This window comes from Candoia aspera, chromosome 1 (genome assembly GCF_035149785.1).
Source record: "Candoia aspera isolate rCanAsp1 chromosome 1, rCanAsp1.hap2, whole genome shotgun sequence".
In the NCBI taxonomy this organism is placed as follows: domain Eukaryota; kingdom Metazoa; phylum Chordata; class Lepidosauria; order Squamata; family Boidae; genus Candoia; species Candoia aspera.
Genome location: NC_086153.1, coordinates 175,906,283 through 175,930,248, shown reverse-complemented (window position 1 = coordinate 175,930,248; position 23,966 = coordinate 175,906,283). Strand labels below are relative to the sequence as shown.

The window sequence follows — 23,966 nt, the reverse complement described above, 5'->3', positions numbered from 1 at the left end:
GTCCCCCAGCCTGCTCCAGGCGTGATGACAAAACCAAGTTTTTAGCTTTTTGCGGAAGTCCAGGAGCAAGGGGGCTTGTCTCGCCTCTGGGTTCTCCAGACCAAAAACAATTGGCATTTCATCTTTATTTTTTATGCTTTATTGATTTTATTGTACTTTCCAGGGCCACAACTAGGGGGGGCAAGCGGGGTATGTGCCCCAGGCATTGTGCTGGGGGCGGTGCCAAAATGAGCGCTGGGGGGGCGCCAAAATGGGCGTGGAATCCATGTTTGCCGGGGGTGACACAGACCCTAGTTGTGGCCCTGGTACTTTCTTTGATGGTTGTACGTCACCCAGAGACACTGAGAGTCGGCATACAAATGTATCATCATCATCATCATTATCATCACACATGTTTTAAACATGATCAGGATTGCACAGGCAAAAAAAGAGTCCTGTTGAAAAATTGGATTTGGCTCCTTATTTTCCCTGCACAAATTCACCATGGGAAGTTGTACCAAATAATTTGAAAACCTCCATGGTCTGTCAATTTAAATTTAATTCTTGAAAATAATTAGTGTATCTGGACCCGTTTCAGTCGGGTTTCAGACTGGGGTATAGTACAGAGACAGCGCTGGTCGCTCTTGTCAGTGACCCTTGGCAGAGCCAAGTTGGAGGTGCTCGTTGATCTCTCAGTGGCTTCTGATACTGTTGACCAATATCCTTCTGGACTGGCTGCTGGGTGAGGAGTGGAGGGCACTGTGTTGCAGTGATTTGCTTCCTTCCTCAGTGGTTGGTTTCAGTCGGTGTTGACAGGGAGGGAGAGGTTGCACCCATGGCCCCTCATTTGTGGGGTGCCTCAGGGCTCGACGCTCTCCCCTCTCCTGTTTAACACCTTCATGAAACAGTTGGGTGAGGTCATCCATCAGTTTGTGGTTTGGCATCATCAGTATCCTGAGGATATTCAGTTTTATACCTCAATGCTGGGCTGTGCAAGTGAAGCTGTTGATGTGCTGACCCAGTGTTGGAGGCTGTTGGGGCCTGGATGGGGCAGAACAGACTTCAGCTCAACCCTGACAAGACTGAGTGGCTGTGGCTGTTTGGTCCCCCGGGATTGGGGACTTTTTCCTCATTGGGCTTGGATGGGGCAGCACTTCCCATTCTAGACTGCTGCGCACCTTGGGGGCCCTTCTGGACTTGCAGCTACTGCTCAAAGGGCAGGTGGCAGCTGTGGCCAGGAGGGCCTTTGCACAGATTCTTCTTGTGTGCCAGTTGCGCCCCTTCCTTGACCGGGAGGCCCTTTAGACAGTTTCTCATGCCCTGGCCACCTCCCAATTGGATTATTGCAATGCACTCTACATGGGGCTGCCCTTGAAGACCACCCGAAAGCCGCAGCTGGTACAAATTGCAGCAGTGTGGACAGTAATGGGTGCGTCCCGGCATGCCCATGTGTCACCACTGCTACGCGAGCTGCATTGTTTGCAGATCCAGGCGCAATTCAAGGTGCTGGTTGTTACGTATAAAGCCCTTTATGGCACAGGGCCTGGATGCCTGAGGGACCACCTATCTCTGTTTCTGCCTGCCCAGTACATTCTGGCAAAGTGGATACGCTCCAGTTCTCTTCTATTAAATGTTGTCATTTTATGGGACTGAGGAAGCATGCCTTCTCTGTCATGGAGCCCATCCTCTGGAACAGCATCTCCGCAGAGATACACACAGCGCCTTCTCTCCTGGGGTTCCGAAAAGCGCTTAAGACCTGGCTTTGTTCCCAGGCCTGAGGTTGAGGGGTGGGTGGGTGCTGGTTTGAGTTGTTACTGTTTGATTGTTTTAGGCCAGGCTGCCTGAGGGGTTGTATGTTTTTACCTGCTTTTATTGTTTTGTATTGGTATTTGTACAAGAGTCTATGGGAATGGGCAGCAATGATAAATTTAAATTAATAATAACAATGATGATCTATTACTTGCCCATCCCTAGTTCCAGTCAAATCAGTTTTATTCATGACATGTGGGTCATCTAGTTCATTTTTATGGATTGTGGTATCACAAAGATTCAGAAGTTCTGGAGTTGGCATTTCCATTCACTTCTATTGGAGGAAGCATCTCCATGCCACTCATCCACTTGGTCATACAGACCTGCAGTGTCCAGTAAAATCAATGGAGATTTGTATTCACACAGGTGTTCTCTGTGTGCCTTAAGAATCATTGCACCTTCCTCAAAGCCCCACTAGATGGGAGATATTGTATCAGTGACTGAATGCTAATCTGATATTATGAGTAGAGATGGATTTCATCACAATGCATTGCCTTGATTTCTAGTCAAAGGACACATAATAATATTTAATTTGTCCTTTTCAGTTTCATCTGAATGTATAGTCATAAAGAGATTGACATGTTTATTTCTTTGTTTAAGCTGTCAGAAGAGTTGCTAGCAAAATGGCTAACCTTCCCTGAGTCTCAACATGTGCCCCTCAGCCAACACATGTTAGGCTTTGCAATGAAGGCTGTTACACAGACTGCTATGGGCAGCAGGTTTGAAGATGACCAGGAAGTCATCCGATTTCGTAGGAACCATGATGTGGTAAGTCTACAGAAAGAGGAGGCAGGAATATTCTCTTCAATTCCATTGTCTACCACAGGGAGACAAATCACATAGATATAAGTGGAAAAGCATTGGCTCAAAGACACAGCTTTGCTAATCTCCTTCAGTTATTGAGTAAAAGCAGGTTACGCCGCTTGGCTGACCTTGGCTGATCTTGAAAAAGCTAAACTGAGTTGGACCTGGGTAATACTTGGATGGAAACCACAAGGAAATTCCAGGGCTGCAGACTGGGCTGGGAAATTAAAAAATGGAAAACTCCTTCTGTGTTGTTGCCAAGAAAACAACATGGAATGTGCATATGGTCAGCAGGGGCGAAGTTCACCTCAGGGGAAACTTGGATTTCAGTTATTGAAATAGACTTAGATTGCCTGGCTTGTGGGCCATTGCATACCTTGCTTGCAGTACAGTATCTGCATTAAGAACTTTTAAATGAGGAACCCTTAATCCACTGAGCTGAGAGACTTTTTCCTAAAGTCTCTCCCCACAGAGAGAATCAAGTACAGATTTAAGTGCAAGCAATGCTGTAGAAACAAAAACAAGCCTTCATCTAAAACTAAAGTGATAGACGATGTGTGATTTCAATGTTTTCTTTCTGAATCCAGCCTGCTCTATATCACTATTATCTTCGGTTTCATCTCAGACTTCAAATGTAATATCTACAATAATTATAAGTACTATAAGTGTATTTAATTGTACTGTAGTAATTTGAATCTGATCTAGATACTTTCTAAAACTTGTAATAATTACTGTATTGCTTCATGTATCAGGAAGTCTCTCTGTTCTCGTAATTAACAGAATAGACAGTCTAGGAACCCATCATAATATCCTTTTGGATTTTAGGAAAAATTACATCAAGCCCATGTGTTTGTCTGATTTTAGCTGGAAGTTAAGACCTCTGTTTTATTCCACTGATATGGAAGACCAGGAAGGAAGTGACAATACAGAAATTTAAATATTTGAGACATTTGAAGTTTAAATATTTCACATTTCTAAATATATTTAATGTTCCCATTACTTAAAATGGATAGTCCAAGATATGTTTAGGTGAATGAAGGTGAGATACACCGAATATGCTCATGGTCCTCCAAGTGTTTCCCGGGGTTTATTGGGTGACTGGTTCTGTGTACAGTATGGCATCTTCTGCAGGTCCTTTGGGGTGCTGCAAACCTGGAGGCTGAGTATTCCTTTTGATAATAGCTTTAAGGCAAGGGATTTATTTATTAAATTTACAGCTTCCCGTTCTAACAAAAATAGCATTCAGTGTGACTACTCATGGAATACAAATAAAAATATATAACTATCATTAAAACATCAACACTCAACAATTAAACCCTCATCAATTTTAAAAAAATTATAACTAGCAGCAGTCATAAGATTTAAACTTCAGCCAGCATCAGGTCAGGTTCCTTGCTAAAAGTTAAATGAAAAACATCAACGGATGTAGTCCCATCCAGGCTAACCTTTGCAGGGAATTCCAAAACATACCCACGAAGAAGGTCATCTTTAAAGTTCACGATTAGCGTGTCTGCAGTATTGGTTGGTTGATACCTCGGCATCATGGAAATGCAGTTTTTCAAACAGCCCTTTGCTGAAGGTGATAACCATCACTTTGAATTGTACCTAGAAATGAATTGTTAGCCAATAAAACCATTGTAACAAAACAGTCACATGCTCTGTATAGCTGGAGCCAGTCAACAATCTCTGGCCACAGAAGTTCAATGAAATTTAGCTTCACCTACAGAAGAATGTAACTAAGCTAGGCATAACTGTGGCTAAATGTGTTGTCTGCATGAATGGGAATCCAAGGCACTGAGAAATCCCACAGGGGCAAACTTTGTTTGTTTAGTGCCATGTGTAAGTCCATCTCCCAAGGCTACCCAGACAGTTTTTCAGTAAGTCTGAAGCCAGATTGAAGCATATCTAGAAAGTCTACAGGTAGTCCTCACTTACACAGCCTCGTGTGGCGCAGAGAGGTAGGCGGCAGTATTGCAACCGAAACTCTCCCCACGACCCGAGTTCAATCCCAGCGGAAGCTCGATTCTCAGGTAGCCGGCTCAGGTCGCCTCAGCCTTCCATCCTTCCCAGGTCGGTAAAATGAGTACCCAGCTTGCTGGGGGAGGTGACGACTGGGGAAGGCAATGGCAAACCACCCCACTACAGTCTGCCAAGAAAACATCGCGAAAGCGGCGTCCCCCCAAAGGGTCAGGCATGACTCGGTGCTTGCACAGGGGATCTCTCACCTTTCACAGTCCTCACTTAATGACCACAATTGGACCAGAATTTTGGTTGCTAAGCAAAATGATCATTAAGCGAAGACTGAAGTAAGTCAAGACTTTTAAGTTTATTGTTAATTGTTAAAAGGATAACAATTATTATCTTTCTATTTCAGATCTGGGCAGAAATTGGAAAAGGTTTCTTAGATGGCTCACTTGATAAAAGTGTGACCAGAAAAAAGCAGTATGAAGATGGTGAGTTCTGTTTTGTATCTATTTGACACACATACATGGCAAGGTGATCTAACTAAACATTTCTGCATAGCATTATGTTTTATGGAATGTTTCAGAAATTCTACCATTTTATCTAGTGTGCAAGCACCATGAGCCTTGTTTCTTCATCTCTTTTTCCAAATGCAGGACAGGGAAACGAAACCACCACAACTGGCCCCTCTTTCAACACTCACATTGTTTCTGCAACACCTGTTTGTTCACTATTCAGAGGTTGCATAAATTTTGTGTAAATGCTGGAGGCTGACAGATGAACTTTTGTTTCTCCATTCATACATGCGTGCGCACACAGCACATATGTGGACCAATGGATAGGGCTATAGTGAAATAAATCTAAGTGTTTCAAATCATTTTTCATCCACAATGAGGGTAGCGGCCGTCAAAAACCAAAGACCAGCTGCCCAACAAGATATGAAGTGTTTCTAGGACAACACCCTGTGCTAGGAATGACCTCATTATTCTTTGTTCTTAAAGCCCTGCTGGAAATGGAGCTGGTCTTGAAGAAAGTCATAAAAGAGCGGCAAGGAAAGAGCTTCAACCGACACATCTTCATAGATTCTTTGCTGCAGGGGAATCTGAGCGACAAGCAGGTATCTGCATCTTTGGTGTAATTAACTATTAATGGAGTTCCCTCTAGATCAGCTGCTAATTACGTCTTGGCAGTGTTTGATTAATATAACTGCCTCCATTGTATCTCATTTGATGTAGTCTTTTTCCTTGCTAGAATGTAAGGTGTGTGACTTTACTCCGGACCTTCAGGCTTGTCTTTTTTTTTTTAATACAGCAATATGTTATGGTAACTGCTGTGGTGATGTGGGTAGGGTTATTGTTGGTATGGGAGAAACTGTTCTTTATGTATTATTTTAGCTGACTCCTGAATGGCAGGAAATTCTTTGTACCAGATCTAGGGCTACAGTGAATTTTTACCAAAATAAAAGTAACCTTATGCAAGGTTTCCCGTTACCTGAGTTATTTCTTAGAGGCAAACTGATCACTACAGCAACATCTCCCACTTGCTTCCTTAGTTCTTCCAAATTCTGTTGGATTCTCGCCTTTAATCAGAAGCTCAGGAGCAACGTCCTTCAGCTTCTTTTCCAGCCCTGCTACATTGCTTTTCTCTTGGAATTTTTAAAAGATAAAGGCCTTTTTCCTACAGAAGAGGAGGGGGCAGGGAAACTCCTTTTGCTAATTATGCTGTTCTGTGACCGTAATAAAGATTTGATTGATTGATCCTTTTGCTAAGTGCTGAGGTAAGTGCCCTTTCTCAGGAGGATCTTGCTTGAAGCAGAGAAGATGTTTAATTCAGACACCTGCGATCTCCATGGCACGCAACTGACAGTCTGGAGTTCTGTGAAGCCAGTTGACTTCATAACAGGAGGCTTCTAAACGTCTATGGCTCTGGCAGCCTTTCCTGTGCATACTTTTTCTGGGCAGGGAGAAGACGTGCTGTTGACAATCAATCATTTTCTTTCTTTTTGGAGCTATTTCTTCTGTAACTGCAATTAATTTGGAATTCATTTTATATATTTCTTCTTTGACATATTTTTGTTGTTTATTTGTTTAGTTGTTTCTGAGTCTTCGTGACTTCATGGACCAGCCCACGCCAGAGCTTCCTGTCGGTCGTCAACACCCCCAGCTCCCCCAGGGATGAGTCCGTCACCTCTAGAATATCATCCATCCACCTTGCCCTTGGTCGGCCCCTCTTCCTTTTGCCCTCCACTCTCCCTAGCATCAGCATCTTCTCCAGGGTGTCCTGTCTTCTCATTATGTGGCCAGAGTATTTCAGTTTTGCCTTTAATATCATTCCCTCAAGTGAGCAGTCTGGCTTTATTTCCTGGAGGATGGACTGGTTTGATCTTCTTGCAGTCCAAGGCACTCTCAGAATTTTCCTCCAACACCACAGTTCAAAAGCATCGATCTTCCTTCTCTCAGCCTTCCTTATGATCCAGCTCTTGCAGCCATATGTTACTACTGGGAACACCATTGCTTTAACTATGCGGACCTTTGTTGTCAGTGTGATGTCTCTGCTCTTAACTATTTTATCGAGATTTGTCATTGCTCTTCTCCCAAGGATTAAGCATCTTCTGATTTCCTGACTGTAGTCAGCATCTGCAGTAATCTTTGCACCTAGGTGTCATGCGCTGCCTCCCCCTGAATAACGATCAGACACTGGCTTGCGAATCAGGCTCTGGTTTATTGCAGGGCAGGTACAGCGTTAGTAGAAAAAAGCTGAGAGTGACAGGAGCGCGCCGGTGCGGGGTTTAAATACCCCGCGCCGGTCAGCGCCCCCTCGCTCACGGTCACGTCACCCCCCTTTGTCCCATGCTTTGCCCTGCCGGTGGGTGAGGGTTTCCGGGATCGCCCATCATCAGGTTTCCATTCTTCTGCTGATTGCTTTCAGCTGGGCGATCCCCGTTGTATTGCCGCTGATGGTTTGGGTGGCTCCGTGATTCCTTTGGCTATTGTTTGTTGGCCGTTAGTCGTTGTAGGTTGATGGCTACTTAACTTGTACCCCTTCACCTATTTCCTTGTCATTGTCATGAGTGCCATTGCGCTGATGACTTTAGCTCAACGGCACTCATGACATACTGCCCCCTTTCCGAATAGTGTTCTCCCTCGGGTTTCTGGGTTTTCCCCGTGGAGCTGTCAAAACGCCACATTTTTTTTTTTTTTTTTTTCCAAAGTTCCCGCCGGAGTAGTTGTCGCCCCTCCCTTTGCTCCTCCCTCTACCACGTGCCTTCCCAGGGTGTGTCCATGGTGCGCATGCTCGGGTTCTGACCTGGCGTGCGCATGCTCCAACCACACCCTGTTTGTTTGGCTCAGTTCGGCGAGGCGAGAGGCGTGGCTGGTCGGGTGCTTCTCAGCTCCAGGTAGGGCCCTTCTTTTCTTATTTAGAGTGCGTCGCCTTTGTTGTGTCTCCTGGGCGTTGCCCCCAGGTTGCCCTGTTGACTTGCTTGCCACTCCCCCGCGGCCGGGGGGCGGGGGGAGGGTGCTGGCGATCGTTTGTCACCACCCCGTGGGCCCGGGGCGGGGGGAGTGAGTCCCGGGGGGGGGAAGGTCCACCCAAGTCGCGGGCTTGGGGGGGGCCCTTTCCCTTGGGGCACGGGAGGCGGGGGGAGGCCTGCGGGGGGGGGGTTTGGTTTTGCTGACCTTGGTTGCGGTTTGTCGGGGTATGCCCGGTGAAATGCTCTGGTCAGGTCAGGCGCGTTAACGTTGTGCGCCGCCACCCATTCCGGGTGGGGGAAGTGTTTCCACCTGACCAGATAGTGTAGAGTTCCTCGTTGCTTGCGGGAGTCGAGGATGTCCTTTATCTCGAAGTGGTGTTGCCCGTCGATCATAAGTGGTGCGGGCTGTGGCGTGCTTGGGTGCCATCGGGAGGTGGTTGCCGGTTTTAGGAGGCTGGTGTGGAACACCGGGTGGAGCCTCCGGAGGTTGTGTGGCAGGTCCAGGCGTATTGCTACCGGGTTCACTATTTGCGTGACTCGGAACGGCCCGATGTACTTAGGCCCCAGTTTTTTCGAGGGTTGGGTTGACTTTAGGAACTTGGTGGATAGATAGGCCATATCCCCCGCCTGGAACGTCGGTTGTTGGCGCCGGTGCTTGTCGGCCTGCTCTTTGTAAGCAGCCTGTGCCTCCTTCAGCGCCGCCGTGATTACTGGCCATGCTTCCGCGATCTTCCGTCCCCAGTCGCTGGCGTCCACCTGTGGTTCCGGGGGTTGAGGTAGCTCCGGTATGGGGACGAAGTCGCGCCCCAAGACTACTTCGAACGGAGTTTTCCCCGTGCTCGTGTGGACGGCGTTGTTGTATGTGACTTCGGCGAACGGGAGCAGTTCAGCCCAGTCGTCTTGGTGGTAGTTCGTATATGATCGTATAAATTGCTCTAAGGTGGCATTAAGAACCTCAGTGGCTCCGTCCGTCTGCGGATGCCAAGCCGTAGATAGGGCCTGTTGGGTCCCCGTCAGCTTCAGGAAGGCCCGCCAGAATTTGGAGGTGAACTGTGTGCCCCTGTCGGTCACCACACGTGCGGGACATCCGTGTAGCCTGTACACGTGGATGAGGAAGAGTTTGGCTAGTTGTTGTGAGGATGGGACCAACGTGCAGGGGATGAAGTGGGCCTGCTTTGAGAAGTAGTCCTTCACCACCCAAATGGCCGTTTTCTTCTGGCTGGGTGGGAGGTCCACTATAAAATCCATAGAGATTTCCTCCCATGGGCGGGAGGGTTCTGCCACCCGTTGCAATAGCCCCGCGGGTTTGCCTGGTGCCCGTTTGGCCCTAGCGCACGTTGGGCAGGACGCCACGTAGGTTTTTACGTCTCGCCTGAGCGCGGGCCACCAGAATTGGCGCCGTGTTAGGTGTAGGGTCTTGAGGAACCCAAAGTGTCCCGCTTGCTTGGCGTCGTGTGACCTATGCAAGATCGCCTGGCGCTGCGAGTCCGGGACGTAGATTCTGCCTTCCCCCCATGCCAGGTCTTGCGCCATCGTTACCTTGTCGGGGTTCGCCAGGAACCAGGGGTCGGTTTTGAGGGCGGCGGCGAGGTCCGTGCGCATTCCCCCTGGTAGTTGTGGTTGGCTTCTTTCCGTCGCCGGTTGTCCCGCCGTCGGCTGCGCCGTAGCGTCGAGCTGCCTCCGTGCGCCGCTTCGGGTGGTCACGGCCATCCCCAGTTGCGAGGCGGATAGGACCGTCCCAATGGTGTCTGGGGCGGGCTCTTCGTCTTGGGGCAGTCGGGAGAGGGCGTCGGCCAGGAAGTTCTTCTTGCCCGGCATGAACTTCAGCTGGAAATCAAAGCGGCTGAAGAATTGGGCCCATCGGACCTGTTTTGGGCTAAGGCGTCTAGGCGTTCGTAGGGCCTCGAGGTTCCGGTGGTCCGTCCAGACCTCGAATGGTTGGGTGGCTCCCTCGAGTAGGTGTCGCCATGTCTCTAGTGCCGATTTCACCGCGAAGGCTTCTTTCTCCCAGACGTGCCATCGCCTCTCTGTCTCGGAGAACTTCCTTGACAGGTAGGCGCATGGTTTCAGGAGCCCCGTGGAGTCTTTCTGTAGTAGGATGGCTCCCAGGGAGAAGTCTGAGGCGTCGGCTTGGACCACGAACGGCCGTTCTGGGTCCGGGTGCGCGAGGATTGGCTCCGTAGTGAACAGCGCTTTCAGCTTGTCGAATGCGGTCTGGCACGCGGGAGTCCAATTCAGCACTGTGCCTCGGTTCTTGGCGCGTCGGGTGTCCCCCACCCCTTTGGTTTTGAGGAGGTCCGTTAAGGGGAGGGCTATCTCAGCGAACCCCCGGGTGAATGACCTGTAGAAATTCGCGAATCCCAGGAAGCTCTGTAGTTGCCGTCTGTTGCGGGGCCGCTCCCAGTTTAGCACCGCTTCGACTTTTGCGGGGTCCATTTCGATGCCGTCCCCGGAGATTCGATACCCCAAATAGTCTAGGCGCTCTTTGTGAAACTCGCACTTTGTAGGCTTCGCATAGAGCTGCGCCCTTCTGAGCTTGTCGAGGACTTGCCTGACTAAGGTTATGTGTTCCTCGTGTGTTTTTGTGTAAATAAGGACGTCGTCGATGTAGACCAGGACCCCTTTAAACAGATGTTCATGCAGTACCTCATTGATGAGCTGCATGAACACCCCAGGGGCCCCCGCGAGTCCGAAGGGCAGTACCTTGTACTGGAAAGCGCCTAGGGGGCAGTTAAACGTCGTCTTCCATTCGTCCCCCTCCCTGATTCGGATGCGATAGTACGCCTCGCGAAGGTCCAATTTGGAAAAGACTTTGCCCGTGGACAGGTGGGCGAGCATGTCCTTCACCAGGGGTAAGGGATATTTGTTGGACAGGGAAGCCGCGTTTAGGCCCCGGTAGTCGGTACAGAGCCGTAGGGTCCCGTCTTTCTTCTCCCGGAATAAGACGGGGGCTCCGACCGGTGAGCATGCTGGCTCTATGAATCCCCTGTCTAGGTTTTTATCGATGAACTCCCGGAGGGTTGCCATCTCCTTCGGGGTCATCGAATAGATTTTTGGTCGAGGTAAGGGGACGTCGGGCAGTAGGTCGATCCGGCAATCCGTCTTGCGGTGGGGGGGTAGTTGGTCAGCCTCTGCCTCTCCGAAGACCTCGGAGAAGTCGGCGTATTGTTCTGGTAGGTCTGCTGGGTTAGCGGCGTTGTCTTGTGTGGTCGCCTCCGCTCGTCCTACCGTGGGGTTGCTTTTGCCGGCTGGAACTGGTGCTCGATACTCGCCGTCGCCGAATGTGAAGGTGCGGGTCGCCCAGTTGATCCGCGGGTTGTTTTTCGCGAGCCATGGCATCCCCAGGACTGCAATGGGCCGTCCGATGTGCGTGACTACGAACGATGTGCGCTCAGTGTGAGTGCCCATTTGCAGGGTGACCGGCTCGGTTTGTAGCGTGGCTGGTTTCCCTCCCGCTGTAGAGCCGTCCAGCTGGTGGAATGCCAGCGGCGTGGGGAGGGGGAAGCAGCGGAGGTCGAGTTTGGCGACTAGGTCGGGGTGGATGAGGTTTTTTGAGCACCCCGAGTCCACTAGTGCCGCGGCCGTGGTGGCTCCGTTTCCGGTGGAGAGTTGAATTGCTGCCAATATTACGGAGCTTTTGTCGTTTCGTCGAGGTGGTCCGCGTTGCTGTCCCACCGCCTGCCTCGCCACGCGTCTCAGAGCAGGCGGGGAGCATTTCCCGCCGGCTGATCGGGGTCGGTATTGTCCTCTTCCCCCCAGTAAGCGTCCCAGCTCTCTTTCGGTGTCGCTGTGGCTACGGTCATTCGGCGGTGAGGCGGCGGCCCCGGGTTGGGTGGTTTGGGGCTAATTTTCGGGGTGGGCTTGGGCGCGCTGGTCGGCGGTCGGTTGGCGAAGCAATCCGCCGTCTTGTGCCCTAATTTGCCACACCTCCCGCAGGGCTCCCGGTTGAACTTCTTTTTAGGGTATATGGGGCCGGCCATCCCCCCGTGTGGTGCGGGTACCTTTTTCCCGGCATCGTTTGTGTCTTCCGTGGTTGTCATGAGGAAGGTGCGGTGCGCGTGTTCGGCTTTCCCCGCGAGGTGGATCCACCCGTGTAACGTTTCTGGGTCGTCGCGGTAGAGGGCCCATTGGAGAACGTCGCGGTTGAGCCCCCTTTTGAAGATTTCCAGCAGGGTGGTCTCGGACCAGTCGCTGACCTTCCCCGCGAGGGCTTTGAACTCCAGGGCGTAGTCAGGGACCGTGCGGGTGCCCTGTTTAAGTCTTTGGAGTGCGCTTTTCGCCCGCACTTTGGCTAGGGGGTCTTCGAAGTAGTCTTTCATCTCTTTGATGAAAGCAGGGAAGGTGGCGAGGGCGGGGGAGCTGGACTCGTACAGTTGGACGTACCAGTCCGCCGCCCTGTCTTGGAGTTTGATCGCCACGGCGGCGATCTTGTCGGCCTCGGAGTCATAGGAGTGTCCGTGCCTCCCCATGAACTCCCTAGCGTTGGTCACAAAAAACGAGAGTTTTGTGGGGGTCCCATCGAAGAAGATGGGGAAGTCCTTTGGGGCCCGGGCGTTTTGTGCGGCCCCGCCTCTCGCTTCTCGGGGTGTGGTGTCGGCCGCCTGTGCCGTCTGCTGGCCCTCCGCTGGCCCGTGTGGGTTCGATGCTTCGCTCGGGGTGTGGGCTTGTGCGGGGACGTCGTTGGGTGGCGCGGGGGGCATAAGCGCCTGGAGCATGGTCCGGAGTTCCGTCAGCTGAGCCCGCATGGCCGCGAGTTCAGCTCGTGCCTCCTCGTCCACAGCCCGCGCCGCCGCTGGGGCCGGTTCCGTTGGCGCGTCCTCGGGGGTGGGTTGCCGGCGGGGTTCATCGTTCCTCTGCCGCGGGTCCGCTTCCTCCGCCGTCTGATGGGTGTCTCCGTCGTCCTCCTCCGTGTCGAGCGCCGTGGGGCTGTCGCTCCACGCCCGTTGCTGGGGTGCGATGTGGGGCGCGGGGTCCTCCGCTGGTTTCGGAAGTCGTGCTGCTCCCTCCCGCGGTCGGGTTGCCTCCGTCGCCATCTCCCCTTGGGGTTGGAGCTGAGGCTCGGGTCGGGTTGGGTGGGCGTCCATGGCTCCGGGAGTCCGCGGTGCCTCTGGCCTTGGTCGGTCCTCCTCTGTCTCTTGCCGCGCGGCTCGCCCTCCTTGCTCGCGCCGTTCCGGCCTCGTCTTGCTGGTCTTCTCGCCGTCTACTCCTCCCGCGGCTCGTTGTCGTCCGGTGGGGCTCGGCGAGGCTGAGTTTATGACTCTCAGCTTTATGTCATGCGCTGCCTCCCCCTGAATAACGATCAGACACTGGCTTGCGAATCAGGCTCTGGTTTATTGCAGGGCAGGTACAGCGTTAGTAGAAAAAAGCTGAGAGTGACAGGAGCGCGCCGGTGCGGGGTTTAAATACCCCGCGCCGGTCAGCGCCCCCTCGCTCACGGTCACGTCACCCCCCTTTGTCCCATGCTTTGCCCTGCCGGTGGGTGAGGGTTTCCGGGATCGCCCATCATCAGGTTTCCATTCTTCTGCTGATTGCTTTCAGCTGGGCGATCCCCGTTGTATTGCCGCTGATGGTTTGGGTGGCTCCGTGATTCCTTTGGCTATTGTTTGTTGGCCGTTAGTCGTTGTAGGTTGATGGCTACTTAACTTGTACCCCTTCACCTATTTCCTTGTCATTGTCATGAGTGCCATTGCGCTGATGACTTTAGCTCAACGGCACTCATGACACTAGGAATACAAAGTCTTTCACTGCTTCTACATTTTCTCCCTCTATTTGCCAGTTATCAATCAAGCTGGTTGCCATAATCTTGTTTTTTTTGAGGTTTAGCTGCAAGCCAGCTTTTGCACTTTTGTCTTTCACCTTCATCATAAGGCTCCTCAGTTCCTCTTTGCTTTCAGCCATCAAAGTGGTATCATCTGCATATCTGAGATTGTTAATGTTTCTTCCAGCAATTTTAACTCCAGCCTTGGATTCCTCAAGCCCAGCTTGTCGCATGATGTGTTCTGCATACAAGTTGAATAGGTAGGGTGAGAGTATACAGCCCTGCCGTACTCCTTGTCCAATCTTAAACCAGTCTGTTGTTCCGTGGTCTGTTCTTACTGTTGCTACTTGGTCGTTATACAGATTCTTCAGGAGGCAGACAAGATGACTTGGTATCCCCATACCACTAAGAACTTGCCACAATTTGTTATGGTCCACACAGTCAAAGGCTTTAGAATAGTCAATAAAACAGAAATAGATGTTTTTCTGAAACTCCCTGGCTTTTCCCATTATCCAGCGGATATTGGCAATTTGGTCCCTAGTTCCTCTGCCTTTTCTAAACCCAGCTTGTACATCTGACAATTCTCGCTCCATGAATTGCTGAAATCTACCTTGCAGGATCTCGAGCATTACCTTACTGGCATGTGAAATGAGTGCCACTGTTCGATAGTTTGAACATTCTTTAGTGTTCCCTTTTTTGGTATGGGGATATAAGTTGATTTTTTCCAATCTGATGGCCATTCTTGTGTTTTCCAAATTTGCTGGCATATAGCATGCATTACCTTGACAGCATCATCTTGCAAGATTTTGAACAGTTCAGCTGGGATGCCGTCATCTCCTGCTGCCTTGTTATTAGCAATGCTTCTTAAGGCCCATTCAACCTCACTCTTCAGAATGTCTGGCACTAGCTCACTGACCACACCGTCAAAGCTATCCCCAATATTGTTATCCTTCCTATACAGGTCTTCCGTATATTCTTGCCACCTTTTCTTGATCTCTTCTTCTTCTGTTAGATCCTTGCCATCTTTGTTTTTGATCATACCCATTTTTGCCTGGAATTTACCTCTGATGTTTCTAATTTTCTGGAAGAGGTCTCTTGTCCTTCCTATTCTATTGTCTTCTTCCACTTCCGCGCATTGCTTGTTTAAAAATAATTCCTTATCTCTTCTGGCTAACCTCTGGAATTTTGCATGTAATTGGGCATATCTCCCCCTATCACTGTTGCCTTTTGCTTTCCTTCTTTCTTAGGCTACTTCTAGTGTCTCAGCAGACAGCCATTTTGCCTCCTTGGTTGTCTCTTTCTTTGGGATGTATTTTGTTGCCGCCTCCTGAACAATGCTGCCAACTTCTGTCCAGAGTTCTTCCGGGACCCTATCTACTAAGTCCAGTCCCTTAAATCTGTTCTTCACCTCCACTGCATATTCCTTAGGAATATTAGTGAGCTCATATCTAGCTGATCTGTGGGTCTTCCCTAATCTCTTTAGTCTGATCCTCAATTGTGCAATAAGAAGTTCATGATCGGAACTACAGTCAGCTCCAGGTCTTGTTTTTAGCGACTGTATAGATGTCCGCCACCTTTGGCTGCAAAGGATGTAGTCAATCTGATTTCGGTGTTGTCCATCTGGTGAAGTCCATGTATAAAGCCGTCTCTTAGGTTGCTGGAAGCGAGTGTTTGTTATGCAGAGTGAGTTGTCTTGGCAAAATTCTATCAGCCTATGTCCTGCTTCGTTTTGTTCTCCCAGGCCATGCTTACCTGTAATTCCAGGTGTCATTTGACTGCCCACCTTAGCATTCCATCTTTGACATATACAAAATGTTTAATTAAATCTTCAATATTAAATTTAGCAGTAACTCTCAATGTGTCTATTTATTTTCCTCCTTCAATGAAAATCTCTGAAAATCTCTTCATTTTCTAGATTTTGGAGGACACTATGATCTTCTCTCTGGCAGGATCCATAATCACTGCAAACTGTAAGTAGATAAAGCAGCATTTAAGACATAGTGTAAATCATTGGAGGGGACTCCTATAGAAATGCTGCCCTGGTGCTTGCTGTTCCATCATACTACAGATAATTTGGTTTAGTTTATGTGTCTGCTGCTTTGAGAGCCTTTATGACATTCGTGCTATTTTCTTTCTTGGGCATGGAAAGTTAAAATGGGGCAGGCAGAGGGAGCTAGAGCCTATGCCCACATGGAGATAAGAAAGGAAATCTGGCGAAAGAAGAGAAAAAAAGAAAGACAGGGAAGAGAGCGTATATTTATGTTAATAAGGATGGTCAACTTTCTGGGAACTGGTAACCAGATTTGAAATTTTTGGGTTGCTTGCAGTGGCTGTCATGATGGTGCTGGTCTGTTCACAAGTTGAATGCTATGGTGGGCATGGCCAATCATAAAATAGTAACCGAAGCAAACAGATGAGGTTTCTCACTGACACGCACTTTGGTTCTCCAGGATCCTTTTCTCTATTCCAGCTTACCTTTATCTTTTTTTCTGACAGATAGCCACGTCTGCAGAGCAAGCGCTGGACTATAGCCTCCCATTATTCTTAACTTTTTAAGAAAGCTTATCAGAGTCTGATAAACAAAGCTGATGCCAGAGGCTGGCACTTTGCTTTGCAGCATGCAAGTTTCCAGTGTAAATTTTGCTTTTAATTAGGAAATATTAAGTTAAGCAGGGAGCCTATTAAGTGGTGCCAAAGGAGGGGCTGCCAGCATGTGGAACATTTGGATGGAGGTGAGGGGTGTGTGTAGGTGTAGGAGAGTTTGGAATGGATGAACGGTGTGGGAGGTGAAAGGATGGTGGACGGATGAATAGATGTTTGCCTGCTTAGATATATCTGGAATTATGATTTAGAGGTCTTGGCTCTGAATTCACTGGCTAGCTTTAGTCAAGCCACTGTCTGTAAAGCTTCATAATGTGAGAATAATTATACAACCTTATTTTAGAGGGCAAAGGTAATGATGGCTGAAATAATAACTATGATACAGATGGCGCACTTCACAAAAGGTTCTCTGATTTCTAAATTGTAGCATTGCTTCGAAAGTCTACTCAGCCTTTAAATGGTTTTGTCACCCAGGCTTTTTCATTTCCTCACAGGCCACCAGGTATCTACTTCTTCCCATGGACTGCTTCATCCGACCTGAGTTTTCTACTGAGTTACTCAGTGGTGGTTGCTTTTTCCTAATTCCAGAACATGAACTGTGAATTGTGTGCATGTGTTGACCAAATGGACACTTTTGTCCTCTGATGCTTCTTTTCTTTGTCTTCCTCCAGTGTGTACCTGGGCAGTCTATTTGTTAACTACCTCAAAAGAAGTTCAGCAAAAGCTTTACAAGGAGTTGGATCAGGTTCTTGGGAAAAGCCCTGTTACACACGTGAAAATTGAGCAACTTAGGTGTGTGTCTGTTTTTGTACTGATTTTTTTAGTGTCAGCAAATGTCATATTCCTGATCTCAACCAGGAGTGAGAGGAGGACTCTTGTGTTCCTTCCTCTTGCTCTATCAATTTCTCACTCCTTTTCAAAATTAATTTTTAACCTGGTATAGTACTATACTGCTAATGTGCTTAACCCAAGACAGAGTCTGCCACGTGAGCTGGCAAACCCATTCCGTCCCAGTATCTTATATCCTATATCCACCAGCTGGGGAAATACTTATTGGGGGGTTTGAGGGCAGCAGTAGGCAGAGCAGTGATGCAAAATGGGGGAGGCCAAAGTATATACATGACAAGGCTGGAGTTTTCTGGGATCCCCCCCCCCCAATTGTGGGTTTTCCTTTATTTGTGAAAGTACTAATCATGTATTTGACTTACCCTGTATTTTTTGTGCATTTGTTATTTTCTTCTGTTTTAAAATAAAACTCAAGTAATTAAAAGGGGTGCTGGGATCTAAGTGGTTCATGACTGGCATTGCACTTTGATTTAGAACAGATACGGAAGAGAGGTGGAATTTGCTGGGGATGGGAGAAGAAGTGCCTGAACCAACAAGCAGCCATTTGGGCTTCAGGACACAGAATGAAATTGGGAATATTAGTCTAAAGTGGGTAACTATAGCCAAGTGGGATGCAATTTTATTGTAAACTGCCCAGAGTGGGAGGGAGATGGGCGGTGATGAAGTTTAATTCATCCATCCATCCATCCATCCGTCCATCCATCCATCCACAAATTGATCATTGTAATACAAGTTGTGCCATGACTGGATTAATGTTCATTAATCTGGTTCTTGTTTGAATGCTGTCTCTAGGTTGTAGGAGTGTGTTTTAGGATTCTTCTTTTTTAATCAAACGAGAACCTTGTAAATTCTGTGCTTGCAGGTATTGCCGGCAGGTTTTGAACGAGACAGTGAGGACAGCAAAACTAACGCCAATTGCTGCACGACTTCAGGAGCTGGAAGGCAGAGTTGATCAGCATCTCATTCCCAAAGAGGTAGGACTGGAAGCCGGTACTCTGCTTTTCAATTTCATTTAAACTTCCATTTTAATTGGGAGACTTCCTAGAAGGAGAGTTATATACAAAGACAGAATGTTGTTTTGTTTTTTAAGAGAGGCACATTAGTGGATGTATAAACCAGAACACTGAATTCTTTTTTCAGTGAGCTGATTCAGAGAACACTGATGGATTGATTGATTGATTGATTGATTGGATTGATAAGGCTGCCCAACTCCAACAATATGACTCCAAATGGTGTACAACAAAAAATGAAGAATAACTCCCCCCCCCAAATAACCACATAACAGTAAAAAAAAAACCTACCCAATATATAAAATGGCAACTAAACACAATAATTAAACAACCGAAAGGGGACTCTGCTCGAATGCCTTTTTGGTTTAATAAACCATGATATGACGGAGACTTTATCTACTCATTCAGATGCTTTGCTCTTTTTTGTGTGTGTATGAACCTAATTATGCCAGGAAATGTCTAATTAAACAAGGTTTTTCTTTTCATCTAAGTAGAGAACCAGTAACATTCTTCATTGGGAATGATTGGATCATGATTTGGTTACATATGCCAATGAAGGATTCATTCATAGCTCTGTTTGTTAAAGTAATCATTCAAAGCAACTCAGTATGAATGCTATCAATAGTAGTAGCATTTATGGTGCTCTGTGCTGGGTTATAGCGCAGGGCCATGAGGTAACACAGCTGTATCATTAGAGGGAGGAAAGATGTTTTAGCTGTTTTTAGCGGACTTGGGGGAGGTAGTTAGGGAATAAAATAAGTGCAAAAAATCTTACTGAGGCTTGCTGCAATCCTTTTAGTCATCTAGAAAAAAGGAAAAATTGGCAGTGGTGACCAGGTTGCTCTGGGAGCCATAGAATGGGCTCTGGGGGAGCCACATGCAGCCTGAAGTTTTTCATGCCTGTTACAAATAAAGAGGGAGAGAGACGGTGCATACATATTGCTGTTATTTTGTGTTCTAAATTAGTAGAGAATTTTGATTAATAAAATACAAATAGTCCATCCTTATTTGCGCCATTACCAACAAAAAATGACCATTGTAATTGACCCCTTTATAGCCATATTTACTTGGACATAATTCCAGTATATCTTCTTCATCCTAATAAACATGATTATGATTTCACCCTTAAATCCCTTAAGGTGAGATTATCAGACATTTTAGCTTCTGGAAAAGTAGCGATAGGAGCTGATCTCAAACCCAAAGCTGGAAAAAGCCTTGGGCTTCCATTACTTCTGTCACTTTGCTTTCCTCTTGTAAAGTACAATGACTGCTCTAGATGATTGCACACATGTGGAGCCATTATGGCCCATCTTGTCTTGAAGTGCTGTCATTGTGGCACTGCTTCATGTAAAGGAAATTTCTCTTAGAGGTTTCCCGGTACTTGGCTGCTGTCACCTCTTTCTCCCCCCAATCTCTTCTTTTCCCGCAGATTGGATTCGTTCTGCAATTAAGGGTCTAAAATAATTGAAGTTAAAGCGAAGAAAGTGTATCTCTGGAGTGCATTTATACAGCTATTAATGCATATAAATGGAGTACTGCTCTACGTACTGTGACGTGATAGTGCTGTGTCATGTCAGCGTGCTAAAATGATGCTTTTTAAATTCTCTTACAGACTCTTGTGTTATACGCTCTTGGTGTGGTCTTGCAGGACAGCTCAGTCTGGCCGTTGCCCTATAAGTATGGAACACAGAAAACGTAGTTGATCATGTTTCTTAATGTGAATTCGTTTTTTCCCTGCTAAATTCTGTCTCTGGGTACTAAATGAACGGTTTTGCTATATAACATGACACATAGCTTCGGAGCTCTTCCATTTAAGATGTGCATGGAGAATTGCGTGTTTGATACAATAACAGCAGCAGCAGCGGCGGCGGCAGTGACGTGCAGGTAGAAAAAACAGCAGGTGAAAGAGCAGAATTATCCAGATGCATTTTTTAAAGGTTTTTAAATCCCACCTTTATTTTTATTTTTTTAATAACTCAAGGCGAGGAACATACCTAATACTCCTTCCTCCTTTTATTTTCCCCACAACAACAGCCCTGTGAGGTGGGTTGGGCTGGGAGAGAGGGACTGGCCCAGAGTCACCCAGCTGGATTTTCATATTTTCTCACAGGCAGAAGATTTTAGGAGGTTCGTGATTTTATGTGGCAAATGCAGTTTGTCGGTTTTAGAAAATGAATGTTGCCATTGCAGTTTATAAGAACAGAGAACATCAGTCAAAGGCTTTACATCATTATTTCCAGATATGGCCATGGAAGAATCATTCTGGCCTCAAAATTTGAATTCCACAGAGTAGAAGGAAACACTGTAATGCTTCCAAATGGCATCCTTTAATGTAATCCAGCCATGTCGAGGCAGAACTGGGGAGCTGAAATGAAGTGAGACATTGGTTCTGAATCCAAGGCAAAAATACAATAGGTTTGATTGAAATAAAATTAATCAAACAGCCCTAAAAACAAACAAACAAACAAATAAATAAATCTGGTTCTGGAAACTGAGACATTACTTTTGGAAAAAAAGAAATAGAAAAGCAAGAGTCATTTCCCAAAGGGATTGTAGCTGCTGTTATTTCCAGTAATAGACATACTTATAACGTCTTTCAATGGCAAATATTAGTTCAAGGAAAATAAATGGCCCCCACACCCTTTTCCCTGGAATGGAAAAGTAGAGAAGGCCGAGCCTCCTTAGGGTATGCTGTTGGGTTCCATTAAAAATCAATTATTTTGTTTTTAATATGATGTGTTGCAACCACGGGACTGAAGTTGCGTCTGAGTATCCTGGGTTTAATCTCTGCAAATAATCCTGGATTTAGCAGCTAATGCTGGATGCTGCAACATATCTCACATTCCCACTAGGTCATTACAGGCAGTTGTAGAGTGCAGTTGTAGGTCTCTTCTGACTCCAGGAGAGTTATTTCTTGTCGTGTATGTGTCTGTGTGCATATCATTAAGCTTTTGGGCACTGCTTGCACAAATGTATTCTCCACTGCACATCAGATTCATTTTATGTTTGGGCTAGGTGGTGAATTCAACCCAAAGATCACATCTGTTTCCTTCTCACTTGTTGGCAACGATGAAGAAGTTTAGTGGCGTGGCTTCTCATTTAGAGACTCTTTCTCAGTCCTGTCACTTACTGAACAAATGGATGCTTTAGAAGAAGACAGACAATGACAAGCATACAGGAAACCTTTGCAGGGGAGGAGCGCTCTCCACAGCCTGTGGGTGCACGAACTAGAACTTGGGAAGAGAGGTCTGATTGCAAATTTGTTTAAAAAAAAAAAGCTGTATCAGCATTAGCCAGGCATCGCTCTTTCCCAACACATACAATCCAACTCTGCTAATTAATACTTTATTTTAATACATCAAACAAAACAGCAATTTTCGGAGTTTGCTACTTCCCTGCAGAATACAGTTGGCCTTTTAAGGGAACTTGATGGGGTGCAGCCAACTGACAGCTGAAGGCTTGAACAATAGAAGATTTATTGCCCAATGAAATATCAAGTTAATGAAAAACACACATGTGCTGTAGTACAGATTTTAATAAATATTGTGGGGAGGGGAGTTGTGTGAAAATAAATAACCAGGCATCATTCTGACTGCCTTGTCAATCCCTTCATTATGGAAATCCTACTGTTAGTTTAGGCTAGGCTAGATAATTGCTTGTTTACCCCTCCTCCCCAACCTGACGGTGGAACATGCTTCCCTTTCTAATGGATCATCTGCTGCTGAGCACACGTTTGCTTGCAGGCCAGCTGGGTTGAGAAAAATGGAGGAGGCCCAGTGCAAGCAGCTGAGAGAGGAAGAAGGGAGGAGAGGGGAAAGGGGTAGCAGCTCTGTCTCTCACCAAATGGTGCCAAACCAGAAAACTTACGTGAGGTGGATTCAGGTGGCCTTGTGTATTCTCTGCTGAAGTGCTTCTGAATTGCCGATTCACATTTCCTGTAGCTATTTTGAGGAGTGAGTGGCTTTTGATCTTTTTCTTTTTTTTTCTCGTTGGTAGATTTGATCCAGATAGATTCAGTGATGAAGCTGCTATAAAAAACTTCTCTCTGCTGGGTTTTTCAGGAAGTCAGGAATGCCCTGAACTGAGGTGAGAGAAAATTAATAACACTTGAGTATATACTATTAAAGGGGGGGGATGTGCTATAAATGGAGGGCAGGAAAAGCAGGGCTCTCTTTTCTTCCTCTTGCTGCTATCTGAGACCTGCAAAATGCCTCTTTTGATGCACTTGCCAAATACTGTAGGAAAGAGTCCAGAGGCTGCTGTGGAAGGAGCAAAATCTCCCAACTGGGGCAAAGACTATTCCTTCTTCCTTAGCCTCTCCTTCCACATTGTCCAAAGGGCGACTGATCTATGAGAGAGGCTTTTTGGAAGGATTCAGATGCCTCCAGTAGAACCAACAAAGAAGGGGGTTCCTTCCGTGGATTTCTTTTGGTTCCTTTAGCTATGAATTCAAATTGTTGGGCTGATCTTTTTTTCACGGCTAGGTTTGCCTATACCATTGCTACGGTTTTGCTGAGTGTGATTGTGAGGAAACTCCATCTGCAGCCTGTGGAAGGCCAAGTCATCGACACAAAGTATGAGCTGGTTACATCCCCCAAGGAAGAAGCATGGATAACCATATCCAGGAGGAACAAAGGAGAGGAATGAAAGCGTCTGCGGAGAGGAGGCCTTTTGCACTGCTCGCCACCTGCCAATGTTTCCTTCAGATCAACTTTAGGCATCCGTGGCCTGAAATATTTCCCTTCCTTCATAAGAATTTCCTCGGATCGTATAAGCAAATCTGTAGGATTAATGGGAGAACCGGACCTTGTGGGGCAGAGCGATCCCCTTGCCCCAGGAGCCGGAGCAGCAAGAAGTCACATCTTCTGATCTAGAAGCCCTCCGCCATAAAAACCAGATGTAAGCAGTCACATTGTGGAAAGGCGCTCTGCATACGGACATAGGAACTTTAAAAAAAACCCTATTTTTAAATGAAGTATCACGTTTTGAGTTATAACACAAAACCCTAAGGGTGTGAGCAGTACCTAGTGAGCCCTTGCTCTGAATTAAGGTCCAGTATGAGTAATGGGTGCACGCAATTCAATAAAATGGCAGAAGCACACTTCAAACAAGAAACATTCCTGTGTCGGCTGATCATTATTTCTCTTTCCTCTCTATCAGGGCTTGGGTAGGAATGTTAGCCATAACCACAACCCAGTACAAATAATGGGAGCAGTTTACTGGCAGTAACACAAGTTGCATTGCTTTTAATGGGATGTCGTCACAGCTACTTTTGAGGCCAGGGTGATATTTGGGGTGGGGAGCGGGGAGAGAACGGGTCCTGGTTGTTCTGGTCATGCCGCTTAGTAAAAAGTAATGCGCCTGTTTTTTTAAACGTGGTCCTCTTCGTCTTGAGAGATGGGAAAGACGGTGTGCTATTTTTTGTTCTTTTTCTCCTTTGCTGTATAAGCGTCAAGGCAATTGCGCTGCCAGTGCATTAATTTTTTTTAGTAACAGTTCTGATCAAAATGAATCTAAAGCAGTCTTTCTGTGTAATTAAGCTATTATTTGTCATGTGTTCCAAAAGGAGCTCCACATTCATCTCTCTCTTTTTCAAAGAGCAGTGCTGTCACTCTGCCTTACCTTTTGCTAATTTTAATAACAATTTTACCTACTATTTAAATGGTAAACTATAATAGAGAAAACCGAAATTGGTAAATTGACTTTACAGGGCAATAACTTGGAG

General features: G+C 47.1%; 1 protein-coding gene across 1 annotated transcript in view; it reads left to right on the top strand.

The window, feature by feature from the left end:
- Nucleotides 1–23,358, top strand: part of LOC134507361 (cytochrome P450 20A1) — a 36,195-nt gene extending 12,837 nt beyond the window's left edge. Inside the window, exons 5-13 of the mRNA XM_063317975.1 lie at nucleotides 2,389–2,556; nucleotides 4,967–5,045; nucleotides 5,556–5,671; nucleotides 15,700–15,754; nucleotides 17,057–17,177; nucleotides 18,094–18,205; nucleotides 19,854–19,918; nucleotides 22,238–22,327; nucleotides 22,726–23,358. Coding sequence (XP_063174045.1) covers nucleotides 2,389–2,556; nucleotides 4,967–5,045; nucleotides 5,556–5,671; nucleotides 15,700–15,754; nucleotides 17,057–17,177; nucleotides 18,094–18,205; nucleotides 19,854–19,918; nucleotides 22,238–22,327; nucleotides 22,726–22,888 — 969 coding nt within the window. The 3' untranslated portion in view covers nucleotides 22,889–23,358. The remainder of the gene's footprint in view (nucleotides 1–2,388; nucleotides 2,557–4,966; nucleotides 5,046–5,555; nucleotides 5,672–15,699; nucleotides 15,755–17,056; nucleotides 17,178–18,093; nucleotides 18,206–19,853; nucleotides 19,919–22,237; nucleotides 22,328–22,725) is intronic.
- Nucleotides 23,359–23,966: the final 608 nt, after the last annotated feature.